This window comes from Zonotrichia albicollis, chromosome 2 (assembly GCF_047830755.1).
Source record: "Zonotrichia albicollis isolate bZonAlb1 chromosome 2, bZonAlb1.hap1, whole genome shotgun sequence".
NCBI lineage: Eukaryota > Metazoa > Chordata > Aves > Passeriformes > Passerellidae > Zonotrichia > Zonotrichia albicollis.
In genome coordinates this window covers 30,591,686-30,610,823 of record NC_133820.1, presented here as the reverse complement: position 1 = coordinate 30,610,823, position 19,138 = coordinate 30,591,686, and the positions used below count along the sequence as shown (strand labels likewise).

Sequence of the window (19,138 nt, the reverse complement as noted above, 5' to 3'; positions counted from 1 at the left end):
AGAGAACTTTAAATCCTTTCAGCGGATTGTTTCCAGTAAAGACTTACTGCAGTACCAACCGAAGTCTCATAAATCTCATAAGTCTCATTAACTAATTCATCTCATTCATCCCTTCTATATAAACTCTGTTTTACAAAATATCAGTCTTTTCTAGTTCTCTTCTTGCACAATCTAATTAAACACTGTGTCTACTTACACTTGTTTTGCTGCTTTGCAAAAGGGCTGTGCTAGTCACAGCCAAAACTCTGATATACCTGCAGACACAGACACACGCACCCCACCCCCCCCCGCCTTATCTCAAATTCACTAGAGCCAAGGCTTGAATTGCTGTGAGGGGGAGAATTCTTGGAATTCCTTTAACTCACTTTATCGAAGTTAAACATAAATCACTGTACTATAGCTCTTCTATGTAAAATGCTACTCTTGTTGCAACAAAATCTTAAAATCTCCACAAACACCACTATACAGTCTGAGAATCAAATTACCACAATGCAGCGGAAGAAAATCACCACACAAAATCACTGGGGAAGGGCATATTTCTCAAAGTGCTCACTTTTCTCAACACAACACAGCACACCATAATTCGGCATTTACTCAAATCAATTTTTCCTGGACACAATCAAAATAACAGCACACAGTCTAGAGATCAAATCCAAACATCCAAGGCAAAGGAACTCTCTGAGCTCATACTCACGGTTAAAATGTACCAAATCTACACAAATCACTACATTCAAACACGATAAATACCATCACTGACATTCCTCCACTCGCTTCTCCGCAGGGCACTTCTCTCCCTGCCCCCGCAGCTTGCTGCAGCCGGCGCCTCTGGCCTCACTCGGCTGCTTCAAACACGGGGAGTACTGACCCATCCCCGCACTGTAGGGCACTGTAGATTTACTCTCTTTTATACACCATACACATATCACCTGCACGATCACAAACACAGTGCACTGGCCACACACATTAACCATACAGCAACACAGTGTCCGGACACCACTCACACACGCACAAACAGAAGAAACATACGCGAATTCAGCTCTGCCCTATCAGAATCTGCATTCTAATACACGCATACACGGGTTCACCCGGCTTACCCCCGGAGCCGCTGGCAGTCCTGCTCTATCAGGACGACGAGGCGACGAACCCCGTCTCTAATACAGCCGCTCTATCAGCTGCAGCTAGCTTACCCCGGAGCCGCTGGCAGTCCTGCTCTATCAGGACGATGGAACGAACCCCGTCTCTAGTACAGCCGCTCTATCGGCTGATCCCAGACGTCTCTGGGTCGTTAATTCCCTTGTTCTTTCCTTGTTCTTCCCCCCCTGGGGCCCCATACATACCGTATTCTCCTCCGCAGGCCAGCGGGTCGTTGTCTGTCCTCGCAGGTGGCAAGTTGAGACAAGCGGAGCCCCACCAGGAAAAAATCCTGGGGCGCGCCTTGGAGGTCCGTCTATCCCCCCTGCCCCCGCGGGGACAGAGAACTCCTGCCTTGGCTCGCCAAAATGTTTTGCAGAGAAAAGAAGAAACCTCACAACTTGTAAAAGTTGTAAAGCCCGGTATGCTTTATTACGACGCGCGCCGGACGCAAGACTCTCCAAAAGGGCATGCGTGCCCCTGGAGACTCCGAGTCCCCTTTTTATCCCCCCTTCCAAATGCATATGCATACAGTTTCAAATTAAGTTCATACATATTCATTCTACATGACATTTAGCACTAATTCTTCTTTATCGAAGGAATTCCTAAGTCAGGGGGGGCAGATTGACCTCGTGGTTTTTCTGTTTTTCTTTCTCTGTCTCCTTGCTGTCTCTGGAACGCGGCCTCTCCTTCAGCTTTAGCTCCACAGACCCTTCACCTCTCCTAGACACTTTACCTAGTTCAGGATGGATATTCTGTCTCACAGGTTAGTTTTGAGGTGGCCATGCAGCTTTACTTGTCCTGCACCTTTCTAGAAGCCGGTCTGCACTGCACCTAATTTGTGGGGGAAGAGCATGCATTCCATAGCAAAAACAGACAAGGGCTGCCACCCTGCAGGAAGACCTCTGTCAGGAGGGTGATCTAGGATCAGGCCACTATCAGTCACCTTAAATGAAAATGAGGCCTCGTCTGACTAAATGAAGAACCTATCTGCCTTTAAAGCTTGCTGGTTTTACAGCCAGTGGTTTAGGTCACAGTGAATATATATGATGGGGAAAAGAAATCCTCACCCACTTTCTTTTTTATGCAGGTTTCATCCATTGACAGACTTATTCTTGTCTATAAATGTCCGGTCAAGAAAGGGCATGTGCTTTAGTGCACCTATGTGTAGCCCTTGAATGTGGACAGCAAAGTGTAGTGCTATGTCTGTGAGGTGCTGTGACCTCTTATCATTATGCTGCTGGTCTGAGAGCAAGCTCTGTATGAACTGAATGTAAGGGAAGCTGAAATGCCAATAAATTGTGCACTCCATGTTCAATGGAACCTTACAGCACTGGTACAGTCCTTCTCCAGCCTTTAACCTGGAAAAGAGGGAAAGTCATCGCCTGGTATCTTTACTAGGGGCAAGTCTTGCCTGACCAGAGTAGTGGCTTTCTATGGAGTGACTGCAATAGTGGACAAGGGATGGGCTACACTTACCTTTAATCAGGGCTTTGACACATCAGCGCATCCACAACATCCTTCTCTCTAAACTAGAGAGAGATGGATTTGTTAGAGGCACTGTTAGGTGGATGAAGAATTTGTTGGATGCTCAAATCCAGAGGGTTGTGTTCAACATCTCAGAATCCCCCTCATCAGTTGGACATCAGTGACAAATTATGTCCGTCTGGGGTCTGTAATGGGACCAGTGTTATTTAATATCTTTGTCAATGACATAGACAAAGGGATTAGGTGCATCCTCAGCAGATTTGTAAATGACACCAAGTCAAGGGGGACAGTTGACACACCTGAAGGACCTAAAGGACCAGATGCTCAAGAAATGAGCCCATAGAAATCTTCTGAGGTTTAACATGAACAAGTGTGAAGTGTTGCATGTAGTGACAGGACAAGGGGTAGTAGCTTTGAACTAAAAGAGAGTAGGGTTAGACTAGACATTAGGAGGAAATTCTTTACTCTGAGGGTGGTGAAGCACTGGAACAAGGTGCCCAGAGAAGTTGCAGATGCCCTATCCCTGGAAGTGTTCAAGGCCAGGTTGGATGGAGCTCTGAGCAACCTTGTCTATTAGAAGGTATCTCTGTCCATGGCACAGGGCTTGGAACTGTATAATCCTTGAGGTACCTTCCATTCTTTAATTGTGTCAGTCTGTGATTCATAGTTATTTGTTCAAGCTCTTTGTGAGGCCTGACAAGGCAGAATCTGCTCCTCTCGTTAAGTAGCAGCAAAATCTAATTAATAGCTGAAATACCTCTAGATGTCACTGAGCTAAGGATGCTACTGAAACACTTTTCTGTCAGCCATTTGGACTGATGTGCCCATTTTGTACATGAATTTGCACTGCCCCATTCTAGTATATCTATCAGAGTCCCCCAGCTCTGCCTCAGCAGACAAAACACTTGTGGTTTTGGGGGTGACGGACATTTAAGCTCTTGTAGGCATGAAGATAGTCTCCCCAAAAATGTGCACAGAGCAGTTAGAAGATGAGATTAATGTCTGCATGTTGGTGCTAGCTTTAATTGACTGATTTTTAGCCCAAGGTTGGGATGCTTAGTGAAATGAACTGGTTGGGAGGGCCTTGAGTGCAGGACTGTTGCACCTGGCAGATCTCATCCATGCAGCGTTACTGTACCTCCCTCCCTGTCCAGACCAGGCTTTTATTGATTCATAGCATCCTCCCCTTACTGCTTTCAGCTTCAGTTTTTTTTCTGCAGTGGAAGCAAGGGTGTCTGTAGGGCTGTGGAGCAGTTGGGATGATGCCAGTTTGCGCAGCCAAGCTTTGGCCCTGAAGCAGTGCAAGACCCCTCCGTTTATGCAAACCTTGGGCTGCAAGGTCGCCTGGGTACTCCTGAGTCACTTTGAACGTCTGGTCCATGCTGGCCCTCATACTGCCACCACACCATTGCTGTCACTAGTGCCTGAGCCTGTTGGCATCTCTGTCAGCCTTGCAACCCCTGGGTGTTGCTGACTCCAGCTGTGTACTTGTCCTGGTCTTCTGTGCAGGGAATCCTCTGACAAATACGATTTGCTTTACAGTTTGGAAATAATATTTATGCCTTCAAAAGTTATGATGCACATTTGTTTAATTTTGCCTCCTCCATGTTTCCTTTTACTATTTTGCCAAAAAAACTGGGATAATGAGGTAGAAACCAGACAAAGGAAAGTAAGAGCTTTTAAATAAAGACTGAATTCTTCTTGACAGAAGTACATCTCAACAAACACTTCATCGATCTCTCTTCTTAATGGTGATTTTCCTTCTGCCATTGCATGAAAAATATCTGCCAAGATGGATTACAAAAGTGCTATTTCTTAATTGGTTTTATTTGTGCTATTTAGAGTGTGGTTTGATTTTGCATTTAAGTAACCATCCTTTATGATTGCAGGTGAAAGTAGATGTAATCTAGATTTATGGTGCTCTGTAGTTCACTTAGTACTCTTTGAAAGCTTTTGCAGATAATTTTTGCTTAAATGCATTCAGTTTTATTTAATGATTAAACACATTAAAACACATTAAAATTTCATTTTAATTATGACCAAGCCAAAGCATTAGGCTATCTTTTTCTTTCCATCAATCTACAAATCTCTGTTAGGTTCATATCACCAGTGCTCCTAGGGAGGTCACCAAGCAGCTCAAGCAGTTAAAGCAGTTCAGAGTTTTGATTTCTGGAAGTATGGCATTTGTTTATAATTTCCGACTGTTTTATTCTGTAAATGAACTATCATTCTGATTGTTGCCTTATTAAGTTTTAAGCATTACTTAGATCAAATAACTTGCCTGTTTGATATCCTTTCAGATTTTATGTGCAGAGATCATTTGATAGGTTGCTTTCATGATTAATCTCTTAAGCTCCTTGGATGAAGTCCAGGCCTGGCTGAGATCTATGGCAATTTTGCTGTGCATTAAGTTTTGCAAAGGGAAAAAGATAGGATCTTCTTCTGTTTTGAAAGAGATGCTTCGTGTTTTAACATGGTTATACTTCTGAGACACAACAGTTGCAGAAAAATTGCAGTAAATAACATTTATGGATCATAATGGTTGTGGCAACAGTCTTATTGAGAGTTTGTTGTACTAATGATCAGACTGTGATTACCATCTACAAATGGTAAAATATAAATAATGCAAATAATTAAATGCAATTGTCTATGATAGATTGCCAACTTTTTAAGAGAGAACCCAGATCTGACCACTATTCCAACAATTAAATTTGTGCCAAGAGTTTAACAAAGAAATACTCCTGATGATCCTCTGTCAGTGCCATGTGGTTATCACAAATTACTCTGTGGTAAAACTCCACATTATTTCTTCCATGTCCCTACTTGCTCTTCTACAATGCTCTTGTGAGCCAGTGTAGTCTTTTCAGCCTTGTTCGCAGCTATGAATTACCATATTTAGTTTGCCTTTGGGCATTATGTCCTGTTCCACTTAATAAATGTAATTCTTCCTCTTACTCACCTTTTATTTGCTTGTTAAATACTGGTGCTTGTAATTGCTGTTAGCCATGAACCAAAAAGTCAACACATTTTTTGCACTTGTGCAATTTTTACTTATTTTTTAGGATACTGAGTATTTTATATTAAACTAATGACTATTTTTAAAAAACAAGCTTAAAATTTATTGCATATATACACTCTGTGACTGTTTAAAAACTACAGTCATTATGTAGTTTTAAATGTAGTATTTCTAATTTTGATGCTTACAGTTACAGAGCAGATTTTCTTGTGATTGCCCTATACTGCTATCATTCTATTTCTTTATGATATCTCAGTACTACACTGTGCTCTTCTAGCTACTAAATCGTTTTTTTTTCTTGAGCAAAAGTAAAGGTTTTGCTGTTGCAGCACCTCTATTGGCAAGAGCACTCAAAGGGGCTTCTTTCAGCAAATAAAACCCACTTCCTTCGCTATGTCCCCCAAATTATAGTTTATGCCTAGTGCATGAAGCACTAGGCACTTTTACATCCACCAAAAACGTTTCCCTCATAATGTAGGCTATTGTTTCTAAAATCTGTTAATAAATTACCCACTCTAATGCTACAGACAAATATAGGATTTGATTTTGAAAAATCTAGAAAATGAGAAGATAACATTTTCCTGAAAGTCTGCTCTGCAATCTTTTGTGTTTTGACCCTGCTGATGGGAAGGCCATTGATTGCAGTCACTATAAGCACGGTTCAAAGTAGGGTCTAGGTCTTCACTATTATTTCCTCCAAGTATATCTCTGTGCAATGCTTCCTTTTTCTTGTTAGCAGTTTCTCTAGGTAGTGTTGGAATGATCAGCTGATATTTTCCTTTTAATTCTATGTAAACAAGTAAAAATTATTTAAAATCCTAATTAATTTGAGCTTTTAATAGGAAACAGGGCTTAGGTCACACAGAATAAAGTTTGGAGTGTTTTGAGTTATTTTGACTCCTTGTTAAAATGTGTGCCCTCATTTTGCAAAAGTCACTCTAATTAAGCTGTTTTTATCTGTGACAATGCAAATACTTTACTTGCAGTGATAGATGTCCTGCATTAGTGTAAACACCTCCTGCTTAAGGTCATTAACTGAGAATAATGGCATCCATTTGGCTAAAACACAGCGCCTCAGAAATAAATGAATTATTATCTGGCACTATGAGAATCATTAAGTGATAGCATTCTTCCACAAACCTAAAGACATTAAAATACAATAGAGCTGCACATCATCTTGCTGAGGCTTTGTTAGACAGGCAAGTTCCAACAATCAAATCTAACTGTTTTCCCAGGTATTTGCACATCGTTTAGAAACACTTCTATTCCCAAGGAGAAAATGTCAAGTGTCAAGTTGATGCAGAGGTAGAAACAATGACATTGCGCAATTAAACACAAAAGCTGGGCTATTACTCAAACCTTTAACCAGCAGAGAATGTTCTCCCAAATGCCTGGCACAGCTGTTTCATTTTCCTACACCCCTAGTTTATAGTTTGGAGCTTTTGGAAAACAGTCTGCTCCAGGCTCACCTGGAGTGCCTGGCAAAGGACCAGAGTCCTTCCCATGTATCCACAGCAAATGTGGAAAGGAAGTGCCATGTTTTATGGCACACCATGGTGTGCTCCCATGGCTGTAAAATGGGTACATTAAACCCCACATCCCAGAGGGGTTCTTGGAAGCCCACATATGTTCAAACCTTTAGTTGTTGATTGCATTTTTGTAATAACATAATTTAAGTGTTTATGCCTCCTGCAAGTGACTTTTGAGGCTGTAGAGAGAAAAAGAAAGAGGTTGTAGAGAGCAATAGGGACACATAATGGTTTTCCAGAATTGCTGTATGGGAATAACCTTGCCAGAATCCAGAAAAAATTTGGCAGTCTGCCTGTCAAGAGAGGCCAGACTGGTGACTCATCTGTAATAAAAGCAAGCAACAGAGATTTTTTCAGCAAGAATAGTAAGAGAAAGCCGCTGCTTTCCCCATGTTCTTGCAAGGGAACCCCAGTAGCCTAATCCTGCTGCTGTGCTGCCCTGTGGCAGTGGAACCAACAGTTTGCAGTCCATTACTTGGGTGCCAAATAGACTATTCCCCTTACACATTGCCAAGGGGGACTACATGGAGAGGAAGGAAATTGAGAAGGCATCTCTAGAGTTGTTTTATTAATCATGGTACTGCTTTATACTGTATCTTTCTAGGAATTAATCTCCAGAGGAGAGTATTTAAACTGCTTCAGCATTTACATATTGTCCCCTCTTGCTGAAGTCCCCACTTTTTTTTTTTTTTTTTTTTTTTTTTTTGGTGCACTATTCCTTTTTTTTTTTTTTTTGTGGTTGTTTCAAAACTTCTGGGGACCTTCCACTTTTTTCAGCAGTGACTCTGGAAGCTGGTCTTGGTTTGTTCATGGGGTTGAATTTTCTGTTATTTACAATTATTGATTATTGTGTGTCATATGTGCTAGAGAGGTAAGAAAGAATGAACTGTGAAAGCAAAGAAGCATTTATTTTTATTTCTTGATTCTATTTTGTGCCTCAGGGATTACTGGATGTCTCTGATATTTCCTGAGAGAATGTGGCAGTGTTCATTCCTTGTTCACAGGTTGATACTGAACCTGTGGTAATAGTTACCATGTTTTCAATGTGATGATAGATTTGAGGCATGCAGAAATGAACTAGACTTGTTCCTGCTAGTTACTAGAAACAACTAACTAGCTGGTTAAGAAACAAGGCTTCTGCATCACAAGAAAATAAATTTTTAAGCAGTTTTAGCAGAGATCAGAGACAGAAAGAGAGGAGCACATTGTTTCCAATTTGGACTACTTCATTGCTCCTGCAGATTGTTAGTTGAGTCAGAATTTGAGTGATAGAAATGAGACTTCCCATGTTTACAAGGACAGCTCTCACCACTTGTGCCTCCCCTTTCCTTTTCTCACAGAAAAACCAACATGACGTAAGTCTTTATTCAAAACTAGTAAGGCCACTTAGGACTTCGAGTAAGATTCTGAAATTATTAATTTATATTTTCATGAAACAAATGGATCAAAACCTAGCCCAAAAGAGCCCAGTGACTTTTCAGCCAAAGTGAGACAGTCTTCCATTGCCCATTATCACAGTCATGAAGGACGCAATGCCAAGAAGCACTGTGTTTTCAGCTGACCTGAAAATAAACCAACCTCACTTCTGCTGCTGAAAATGGAAATCCCATTGGCTGTGAATATTTAATTTGTTACTAAAAAGTAGCTGTTAGCCAAATTTCTCCAGTGAGATTTTTTTTCCCGGGGATGAAAACGGGTGAACCCATTGCATAATGTAGTAGGTAAAAGTCAAGTAGGTCTCAGAAGAAAATTTGGAATGCTTCTACATTTCTAATCCATGAAGCCCTACAACATGTCAATATTGATGGCACAGGGTGTGTTTAGGGGATGCCTTCAGGAGAAGCCTGATGGCCTGCAGGTGCCTCTTGGTGGTTTTCACCTGTGCTCTGAAGTGCACAAATACAGTGAGATACCACTGCATTTGGAGACCTCACAGACACTTTTCTTGCAAAATTTGTGTGCATGTCTCTCCAGTAGATCACAGATTAGGCAAAGATTTTCCATTTAGTCTATAAAGAAAGGGTCAGTCTCTGGTCAGTGTCCCTTCATGCAGATGAGGCTGGGTGACTGCAGTCATTGTGGGAACACTACCGTAATTTCTGTGTGCACTGAGAACCCTTCTCATTGCTCCAGTCTAACAGTGGGATACTTTCCAGTATTTTCAGTATGTACTGGTGTTTCCTTATGTGTATGTACATAGAGATTACCTTAAGATGCATAATGGTTTGACTGTATTTCCATACTTCTGTATGCAAAATGTTGCTGTATGCATGGAGTTTCCAGCTTATAATAGGGGAAATAACTGAAAAAAGAAAAGAAAGGTTTTAATTTTAAGTTATGTGATATATCTTGTCATCATCTTTTCTTCCAGTCTCCTAAATCAGCTTTTATTAGTGCTGCAAAAAAGGCAAGATTGAAGTCCAATCCTGTCAAAGTGCGCTTCTCTGAGGAAGTAATTATCAACGGCCAAGTGTCGGTGAGTATGCAGCTATTTAACCTCAGAAAGGATTGTGCATTTCATCCAAGGGCACAGCTCAAGTCTGGAAAGAGAGGTAATTACATGGCAGGAAAAGCAGTGACAGGCTTGAAAAGAGAAGGGTTTTTCTGTTTCTGAAGTTTTCCGAAGATCTTTTTTCAAGTGCACTAAGCCCATAATTTTATGAAAAATTTGTCCCTTTTAATAAAATTAAGATGCTAGTGAATGAATTTTGTGGTGATAACACATTTGTCTTTATACTTTTGATAATGTTTGTCTGTTGGTTTCTTCAGATCAACTATGTTTTCATGAGGCCCATAAGCTCAAGAGAGGTACCATGTCAGAAAAACTGATTAAGATTTTAATTTAAAAACCGATTAACCTCACAAACCACTTTAAAATTTGTTTTATCTCCTTGAACTTATTGTTTCCTGACCTCAGGCAACGTCAGCCTCCCTTTGAGAGGCACTGAACTCCTCCTCAGACATGAACTCCCAGCTCATTTTCATAATTTGCCAGAGCATCATTCCACTCTCATGTCTTTAGCCAACTCTCTTCCAAACCTAAATTGATGCTGCATTTTTTCTAAAGCAATTTCTGCTTTTTAAAATAAAAAGAAGCAAACAGTAACTCCAAAGATTTGTTTCCCTTCCTTCTCCATCTTTATTTTGCTATACTAGTTATGAATCATCAAATTCAGTAGCAATGTTATATGCTGTTCTTCTTAAATGATGAAAGAAAGAGCAGTATTTAATATCCCTCTATAAAGAACATGTTAATTACCTTGATTGTAATCCTTACTAACAAACTGTAGTTTCAGTTTTTTAGATTGAAAACACTAAATAGCTCACTATATTCAGGGAGACAGTAAACTATTTTTCTATTTCAGTGAAAATGTTTCAAGTTCAGAGGCAATATTTATTGTCAGACAGATAATATTTAGGGAAACAGAGTACCCCAAGCCAGACATGAAATGTGTGTGAACACTTATATTTTTCCAGGACAGAAACCTATAGAGGGCAGCTGTAATGAGCCTTGCAGGGCATGGATATTTCTACTTTCAGTTCGGGCCAGCACCTTCCTTCTCAGTTTTTGCTTTTCTGTCAGAATTATGTACTTGTTGATAGAACAATGTTTATATTTCTCTTGTTGCATGTTGTAATCTGATTCACTAATTTGCTTGACAGGAAACAGTTAAGGACAACTCGCTTCTTTTCATGCCAAATGTTCTGAAGGTGTATCTTGAAAATGGACAAACCAAATCTTTCCGTTTCGACTGCAGCACTTCAATAAAGGTAAGCTAGCTATTCCTTGGTATGAGACCTTCAGTAATTGTCATTTACTTGGAATGCTTTAAAAACAAAATTACTGGTGTGTTCAGTTTGAGCTGGACTCTTAGTTCACAAATAATGAGGATTTGGTCCATCTTTCTGCTCCTAAAAATGTATTGTGTACAGTGAAGAAGAAGTGATGACTTTAATGTGCTTGGAGCACAATCAAAATTGTGTGCTTGTATTGTTTTGATATGCTGCCAAACACTAGCATGATTTGTCAGCAAAAGTCAGGAGCTAAGAAGATTAAGATGTTGGTTACTGATTAAATATCATCCAGCTTATCATTCAGTGAATTTAAGATGGAATATTGTAGGATTATGTTGGTGATAAATTACTTGCCTCAGTGCGGTGCCCTCTACACTTTCCACAACACATTTCACATGCAGAAATAAAAAGGTAAAGCCCTGGCACAAAACAGAGTCTGCCAGGGAATGTGTGTGACGCTGTTCCATGTGGGTTCCTAAATCAGAGGCATCATCAGCGTCTGTGAGAGCCTTGGAGCAGTGTGGTAAGCATTACTGTTTGGGGAAGCTAGTTTCAACACGGGTTGGTTACCAAATCTAGAGTTTGGTTACCAAATCTAGAGTTTGTTTACCAAATCTACACGAGACATGAGAGGGGCATGGGTGGGATGATTGATGAAGGCTGGAGATGCCAGCTTTAGCTAGTTTTAAGGGATTTTAAAACCAGGAATATTTAAAGAAAGGCTGCCTTTGTGCTCAGCAGCGTGCTCAATCAGTTAGAGCAGCAAAGAGAGTTATTTACTAAGGCAGACAAGAAATATCCTCCAGTCTGATGGCAAAACATGCTAGAGTCACACTTGAAAATGGCATACAACATTTGTTAATTAATGTAGCATATATGCCTTAGGCATAAGTTGAATGCAGGTATGGATACAAGCATTCCATCCATGGGATACAACCATGGAATATTGAATTCCTTGAGTTAATTTGAAAATTTGGCTGGTGAAGAAATAGGAGACATTACTCATGTAGCTAGTGAGTTCTCCATACCGTTCTAAGGAGCAGAAGACCACTTTCTAATATTTTCTGTTATGAGCATATAAACAACCAACCTATTCCAAGATGTTTTTCCCCTGAAGACCAGTCTTTGGCCATCACATTACATTAGTTTTCAGTAGTCCTGTTGTAGATGTCATGTACTGTCAGACCAAATGTCAAATCTGAAGTCATTGGCACAGATACCCATGTGGACTCAGTTACCTACCTAGCTGTATTGATGTTGTAAGCCTGCTTTGAACTTAGCAATTTGGCTATTGGTAGGAATAATTTCTTTTGCATCTAATTCAGGCAATTATATATTCTGAGGCCTTCACAGCTATAAATTACATATTCTTGCATGTGTCTGTGTATTCCTCAGTGTGGGTGGGTGGGTGTGGATTGTTGCTTCTTTGCTTAACTGGGGTGACATCACCCAGGTGAGTCAAGGTAAATGCAGATTTTTCCACCTCTAGCAGTCCTAGCAGTCCAGTAGTTCACCACTTAAAAAGGAGGGTGCAAGCAGCACCTAAGCTGCAGCCCTCACTTTCCATATTGTTGGGTCATGGCACCTGGGCTGACTCTGATATTATCAGATGGGAGGAAAAGCAAAAACTTTGGTGCAGTAATTCAGAGACTGTGTGCCTTAGCCTCATATTTTAAAAGGCCCAGAAGAGCTAGTGATGGAAAGCAGTGTCATTACCCTCTCTTAAAAGCTTATATTTAGTATTATGCTGCTTCATGTTACTGTTATGTCCATAGTCTTTTAGCATAGTTTAGATGTATAAATAAAAGTAGATTTAATGTGAAAGTAATAAATTCCCCATTGGTCAGAATAGTATAATATTAGCCTTTATTATTTAGAGTGATAGCTAGCAATTCTTTGATGCTATCTTATATTCTCTACATTGTAGAGAGCTGTTCCCATCTTCCCACTTACATCTTTTTATCCTTACACCAGTTTCGTCTTGATTTTCCTTAAACACTCTGTAATTGATCAATTAATCTTCCTAAATTATGTTAAAACACTTGGATTACAATTTGTCATGATCTCCTTACTAAATCCTATCCATCTGGATACTTACGTATATCTGAAAATCTTTCAGATGGAAGGAAATGTTTTAATCTTGTCACCAACATACTGTGAAACTGTTTCTAAATGATGGGTTATTATGTATTTCTTTTTCCTACAGTATTCACTAAAGTAAAAGATACCTTGACAAATGATATTAATAAATCTGCATACATTTACAAAGCGTTATATGAAAGTAAGGTAGGGATTAGTTGAATGGTTTTGTGAAGAGGTTTGTTTAGCTGCTATTTTAGATACAGTCGTTCCCAAATTAACTCTCCTTAGTCATAATTCAGTGTGAAAAAGCTAATCAGGACTCTCTAAAAATTGATATGGTCCATCAGTTTAGAGCTATTGTTCTGCACAGTCATCATCATTGACTTTTCTGTCAGCATTTAAAACTCAAGAAGTGAAATTTAAAAACCCCTTTGCCATAAGAACAAATAAAGGCCATTCATTTAAATTTTTTTGTTGAACTTATAAATTTAGTTTGTCTACTTGATGGTGTGGCCCTGATAAAGGGAAGAGAATAGTGATAAGACCATCTCTTCTTTGCTGATGGGTTTTACTTCCAGGGAGACAGATATGATTTAAGGGCCATGCCAATATAATTTACATGTTAAATCTCAACAGAATGTTGTCCATGGCAATCCCATTTATGTATTTCTCACATTCATATCTGTTACCATCTTGGGGATGTTTGAAGAATTGTTGTGATGTCCTGGAAACTTGTGCAAAATAGGCACAAACCCTGGGCTTCTGCTCTGTGCTGGGTACATTCAGGGTGTGTGGCAGTGAAGAACCAGATCCCAAGCATTTCATTAATTTAAGCACTTTTTATAAATCCTTTGTTAATTAGGATGTCATCTTAACACTCCAAGAAAAGCTTTCCATCAAGTGTATTGAACACTTCTCCCTAATGCTGGAGCAGAGAGTGGAAGGATCTGGAATGAAGCTCCTTTTGCTACATGAACAAGAGACTCTAACTCAGGTTTGTGTAATGGTCTATGAAAACAGATATTAATGAGATGGCTTAATCAGTAAATTTTCCATCTTTTTCATTACTCAGATGAGTTAGCTGCAAGCTTTTTAGTTTGATATAGTCTATCAAATAGCTAGGATATTTAGAACTGATTGAAAGAATAAGGTTCTCACAGGAATTTTCTGATATAAAAACATTATATTTCATTGCTTTATTGGGCCTTTCAAAAATATAAAGAATTTAAAAAATCAGACTGAAATCTCAGAAATACTTACCTAACCTTTTCCTATCACATGAGGCCCAGCTAGTGAACATACTCAACAGCTGGCAAATCCATGGTAACAATTCTGAGAAGCACAGTCTGGCCAAATTTATTTAAAAGCCTTATTTTGATATTTCATTCCAATTTGATTATACAGATCTGTATCTGTGTGACAGGGAATAGTCTCTTTCTGATGAAGTCAAGTTAGGCTTGTTTACACAGAGGTACATTGTATCACTTCATTGATGATGAATTGTGACACAGAAAATGTTGCTGTGACTTTCTTCCTTAGATCAAAGTGTGACCAAAGTTAAAGTTTCTTCACAGTTATCAGCAGAGTACCCTGATTTTATCTGCTTATCATTTTGCCAAATTGTTTAGCCTGAAATTTTCTATTATATTTCTGTGTTTTAGGAGAACATTAGTATATTTTTTAATTTCAGTTAAATTGGAAAAAGAAGGAAAAAGGAAAATTGGATTGTTAGATGTAGATACTTAATTTAAATGACAGAATTCCTGTAATTTTAATTAGTCTGTGTAATGGTGTGAAGGAGCTTAGTTTACCAGCTAACAGTCTTTATAGCATTTTCTAACCTTTAAGCACTTGCTTTTGCCATGTTAACATTCTTTCCTTGGGGGTATAAGCTACCCAGTGATTGAACAATATCCAGAAATACTCAGTACTTGTCCTCCTAGCCCAGCCATCTCCTTGAAGTTATTGGTAAAACTCTCACCGAAATCAGAAAGATCAGAATAAACCCAGCTAGTGAGCTTTCAAAAATCCTATCTGGAGCTTTTATTGATATGTACAGAGTATGTCTATATACTTAGGAAAGAGGTGAGACAATGTGCAATAAATAGAACTTCTGAAAATTGTTTGAGCAAGACAGAGATTTCTATTGGAGATTTTTAAAAGTACAGTTTTGTCAAGAAAATACGTTGATTTTAAAGTACCCTAACTCTCTAACTGCATTAGCCTAATGAATAAACTACATAAATTCTGAGGGTGTCTTCTTGGAAGTTCCTGTAAAATCAGCAATACTTTAATTTCCCATTATAATGTTGCTGCTGACCATGACTTATAATGGTGGGTTTGGATTGTTATCCAATTATTGTTTGCTAGGCAGTGGTCTCCTGTGAATATACCCAGATTACCGAGTTAGATGCTTAAAAAAGTTTTGCTGACCAACACATAAAGCAGATTTTTAAATTTTTTAATATATTGAATCTTAGTCAGAAGTTATGGTGTAGATTTCTTAATCCAGAACAATCCAGGAAAAAGACCTAATTTCTCTCAATTTGCCTCATGGATTAAAAAAAGCAAGAGAAGGTGAGAATAATGGCTGCCAAGTTGGGCCTCACTTGTGTTCTCAGACAGCCTAAGAAATAAAATGTGACCTCTCCCCAAACACCTAACTCTTTTATGTGTTTTAGTCCAGCTGAAGCTCAATTCAGTGTGGATTTCACTTGGATGGTTTTTGTTAAGGTGTGTTTAATCTGTTTCACCCTGGTTTTGAGTGAATTCTGTTGCTTTGAGGATGAGTTGTATCAGGCAGTTATGCCTGTATGAGTCTAAAAGTCCTTCCACAAGACTATATATACGATGTTCTTAGGTGAAGAACTTAATAAGTTGCCTATGGCAAAGCTCTTCTTTTTTTGGCAGAATTATTTTTCCTGCTACCACAGGGCTCTGGAGCAGGGTAACATTGCCCAAGGCTATGGACCCTGTTTTTCTACCAGGATTGCCAAGATCTAATATTATTATTGCACTGTCCTAGGTGACCCAAAGGCCAAGCTCGCATAAGATGAGATGTCTTTTCAGGATTAGCTTTGTTCCAAAGGATCCCATTGATCTTTTAAGAAGAGATCCAGTTGCTTTTGAATATCTCTATGTACAGGTAAGTGAAAGCACAGTCATTGCTGGTGTAAAGGAGAATAAAAAAAATACACTTACTCTATATATAAATTTACATTTTCACACAGAAAAGCATGGTTGCAGTGAATTCTGGCTTTTATTACTGCTGCATAAAGCTAGTGAATGCACTTGGGGAATGCGCAAATCTCTATCATCTGCAAAGTCCTCTTTCTTCATAAGTCTCTCCAAGTAGTAATGCTTTGATATCTTTCCAAAATATATTTGGCTTTAGAGAAGAGTGAAGCTGAATTAATTGTTAGTAATTATTTGTGGTACTGTAATATCAGACAGAAATGATGTCTGAAAAGGCACTTCCAGTGAAGGGGATGGGAGGACTGGTGTACAAGCAAGGTGGTTCTCCTGAGTATCTCACCAGGTGGAATCCTGCTATCCTGAATCCAGGTATACTGATACCCCTCCAAGCACTCTTTGGGATGGAGGATGGATTAGTCTTCTCTCCAGGAAGGCTGAAGAGAGCTTAGGTGAAAATAATCATGCCTTTTGCTCTTTGGCAGAAGTACTGGCATTTTTCACTAGTGCCCATATCATAAATAGCTGACACCTCTGAAAGCAAAAACAGAGTCCTGCTTCTGAGTTAGGGGTTACTTTTCATGAAGCATTAATTAAAAACAAACAAACAAACAAACAAACAAACAAACCCCCAAAAAAACAACAAAAATGGGGGAGGGTGGTGACATAAAAGAAAAGAGCAGTAATTTATTTTTAGCACAAAATTTTTTAACATGATGCTCCCTCTACTGGTTCTTTGGCAGAGCTGTAATGATGTGGTCCAGGAAAGATTTGGACCAGAACTGAAATATGACATAGCCCTGCGGCTGGCTGCATTACAAATGTATATTGCAACTGTGACCACCAAGCAAACTCAGAAAATCTCCCTCAAGTACATAGAGTAAGTTGAGAATGCTGTGTGTTCTTTAAGAGTGAAATGTTAGGAGTAACTTGTAGATTATTTAAGGTTGTTTCTTTAGTATGTCTGTATGCATGTGCCAGTTTAGATTGAATCTTTGTCCCTGAAATTAATTCAGGTGTGTTAAGAGTGGTACATTTTGTCCTTTGGGTCTGCTTTACCTTTTGATCATCTGTTTGGGCATGTGAAATAAACTATAAATGTAAATATGATTAGTTCATTTTCTTTCAGTGATTTACGATCTAAGTTTATGTGGTCTGAATCCTATGGTTTTAGTAAAGATTATTATGGTAAGATTCAGATTATTGGTTGGTTCAAAGGACAGTAGGTCATAGACTGGGGTTTGTAATATTTCTTAAATGCAGATGTACTCCAGTAGGCACCTGTCCTATGTTAGACTCTATATATATTTAAAACTACATATACATACATACATATATACAACTAAAATGAAAAATAAACATTGGAAAGTGCAAATGTATGTATATCAGTATAGATTGAAAAGAGAACCACAACAAAATAAAAACTAAGTACTAAAACTTTTGTTGCTGTTGCTTAGTTTGCTTGCAGAATGGAAATAATAATTGTTACACACTCAGTCTTGAAGAGTTTATCCATCATATTGAAGGCTATGTTATATTCTATCTTATTAATGAATCTACAAAAATAGTGATGAGTGAAGAGTCAGTCTTCTGTCAAAAGGGGTGCTTCAAGCAGAAAAATAATTTGGTACATGGAGGCAAACTGTTTGCATTTGAGGAGGAACCAGACCTCCCCCCTCAGCCCTCAAACATAAGGATGACAAAAAAAAGGCTCTGTTTCCATGTTCTAAAAGAAACCAATAAAATAAAATTAAATTTGTTAAATTATCTGTTATTTTCATTCTGTAATCATACTTGTTAATGTAATTAAGTAGTGTCTAACATAGACTTTAGATATCAAACTTAAATATTCTTTTCTGAATGGCATGGATGAAGAGATGGAAGGGGTAGAAGAGAGATTATTTATCATTTTAAAATAACTTTCTCAACAAAAATAAAATGTTTAAATTTAAGAAATTACATGTTATTGCAAAACTCTGGACTTGATCAACTCTGCTTCTGTTTTCAGGTAATCATTCACTTGGCATCGTAGTCACCAGTCTTTAGATAAATAATCATCACAGGAATGTGAAATTAAATATATGCCTTTTATTGCAGAAAAGAATGGGGATTAGAGACTTTTCTTCCATCTGCTGTGCTGCAAAGCATGAAAGAAAAGAACATAAAGAAAGCACTTTCCCACCTTGTCAAAGCAAATCAAAACCTAGTTCCTCCAGGCAAAAAGGTATTACATTTGCATCTTAATGGAAGATATGTTTTAAAGAACAAAAGTCTGGCATGCATGGGACACCTTTAAAGCTAATCTTTTGGAGAAACACCTAGCCACTTTATTTTCAGATTTAACTTTGGGTGCTGGTGCAACATAGCCAAAAACTATTAAAAATAATTAATTATGTCCCAGATAAATTATCTTCTTATCTTGAGAATGACAGAGGACTGGTTATTAATACCTCTTGTGTGATAACCATATATATATTTTTTCATTAATTTAGCACTTTCTGTGAATGGCAGATTTGTTAGGAAAGTTTTTGTTCTCTCTCTGATGCTCTCATCTGACATAAATGCTGTTTTTCAGATTGTATTCTGTTACACTGTAGAGAAAGACTTTTCACTGGCCAAGATCTAACTGGATAGATGATGGTCCTTGCAGTAAATGACCCTCCTTGCTGTTGTAAAATACCTTTCTTAGCACTAAGCTTTCACTTCAGCTGGAAAAAAAAGGGATAAGACAATGTCTCTGAGAAATGCCTTTGTTACATGCGTGCAGCTGAGACTGCTTTTAGACACCATAATGTGGTTTCCTAGTGCAGGTCATCTTCTCATGTGTAGTCAGTGGAGAGAAATTGGCACTTCCAGGGAGCAATTCATCCCATCCCAGATTTGGGACAGAAATAGTTCAGATTGC

The 19,138-nt window shown here is 38.7% G+C and overlaps 1 protein-coding gene across 8 annotated transcripts in view; it reads left to right on the top strand.

Annotated features, from left to right (window-relative positions):
• FRMPD4 (FERM and PDZ domain containing 4) overlaps window positions 1–19,138 on the top strand; it is a 297,809-nt gene that overhangs the window by 266,480 nt on the left and 12,191 nt on the right. For all 8 annotated transcript variants that reach the window (XM_074534698.1, XM_074534699.1, XM_005493444.4 and 5 more), the window contains 6 exons: window positions 9,536–9,640; window positions 10,828–10,935; window positions 13,904–14,035; window positions 16,067–16,186; window positions 16,977–17,113; window positions 18,331–18,457. In XM_074534698.1, coding sequence (XP_074390799.1) covers window positions 9,536–9,640; window positions 10,828–10,935; window positions 13,904–14,035; window positions 16,067–16,186; window positions 16,977–17,113; window positions 18,331–18,457 — 729 coding nt within the window. The remainder of the gene's footprint in view (window positions 1–9,535; window positions 9,641–10,827; window positions 10,936–13,903; window positions 14,036–16,066; window positions 16,187–16,976; window positions 17,114–18,330; window positions 18,458–19,138) is intronic.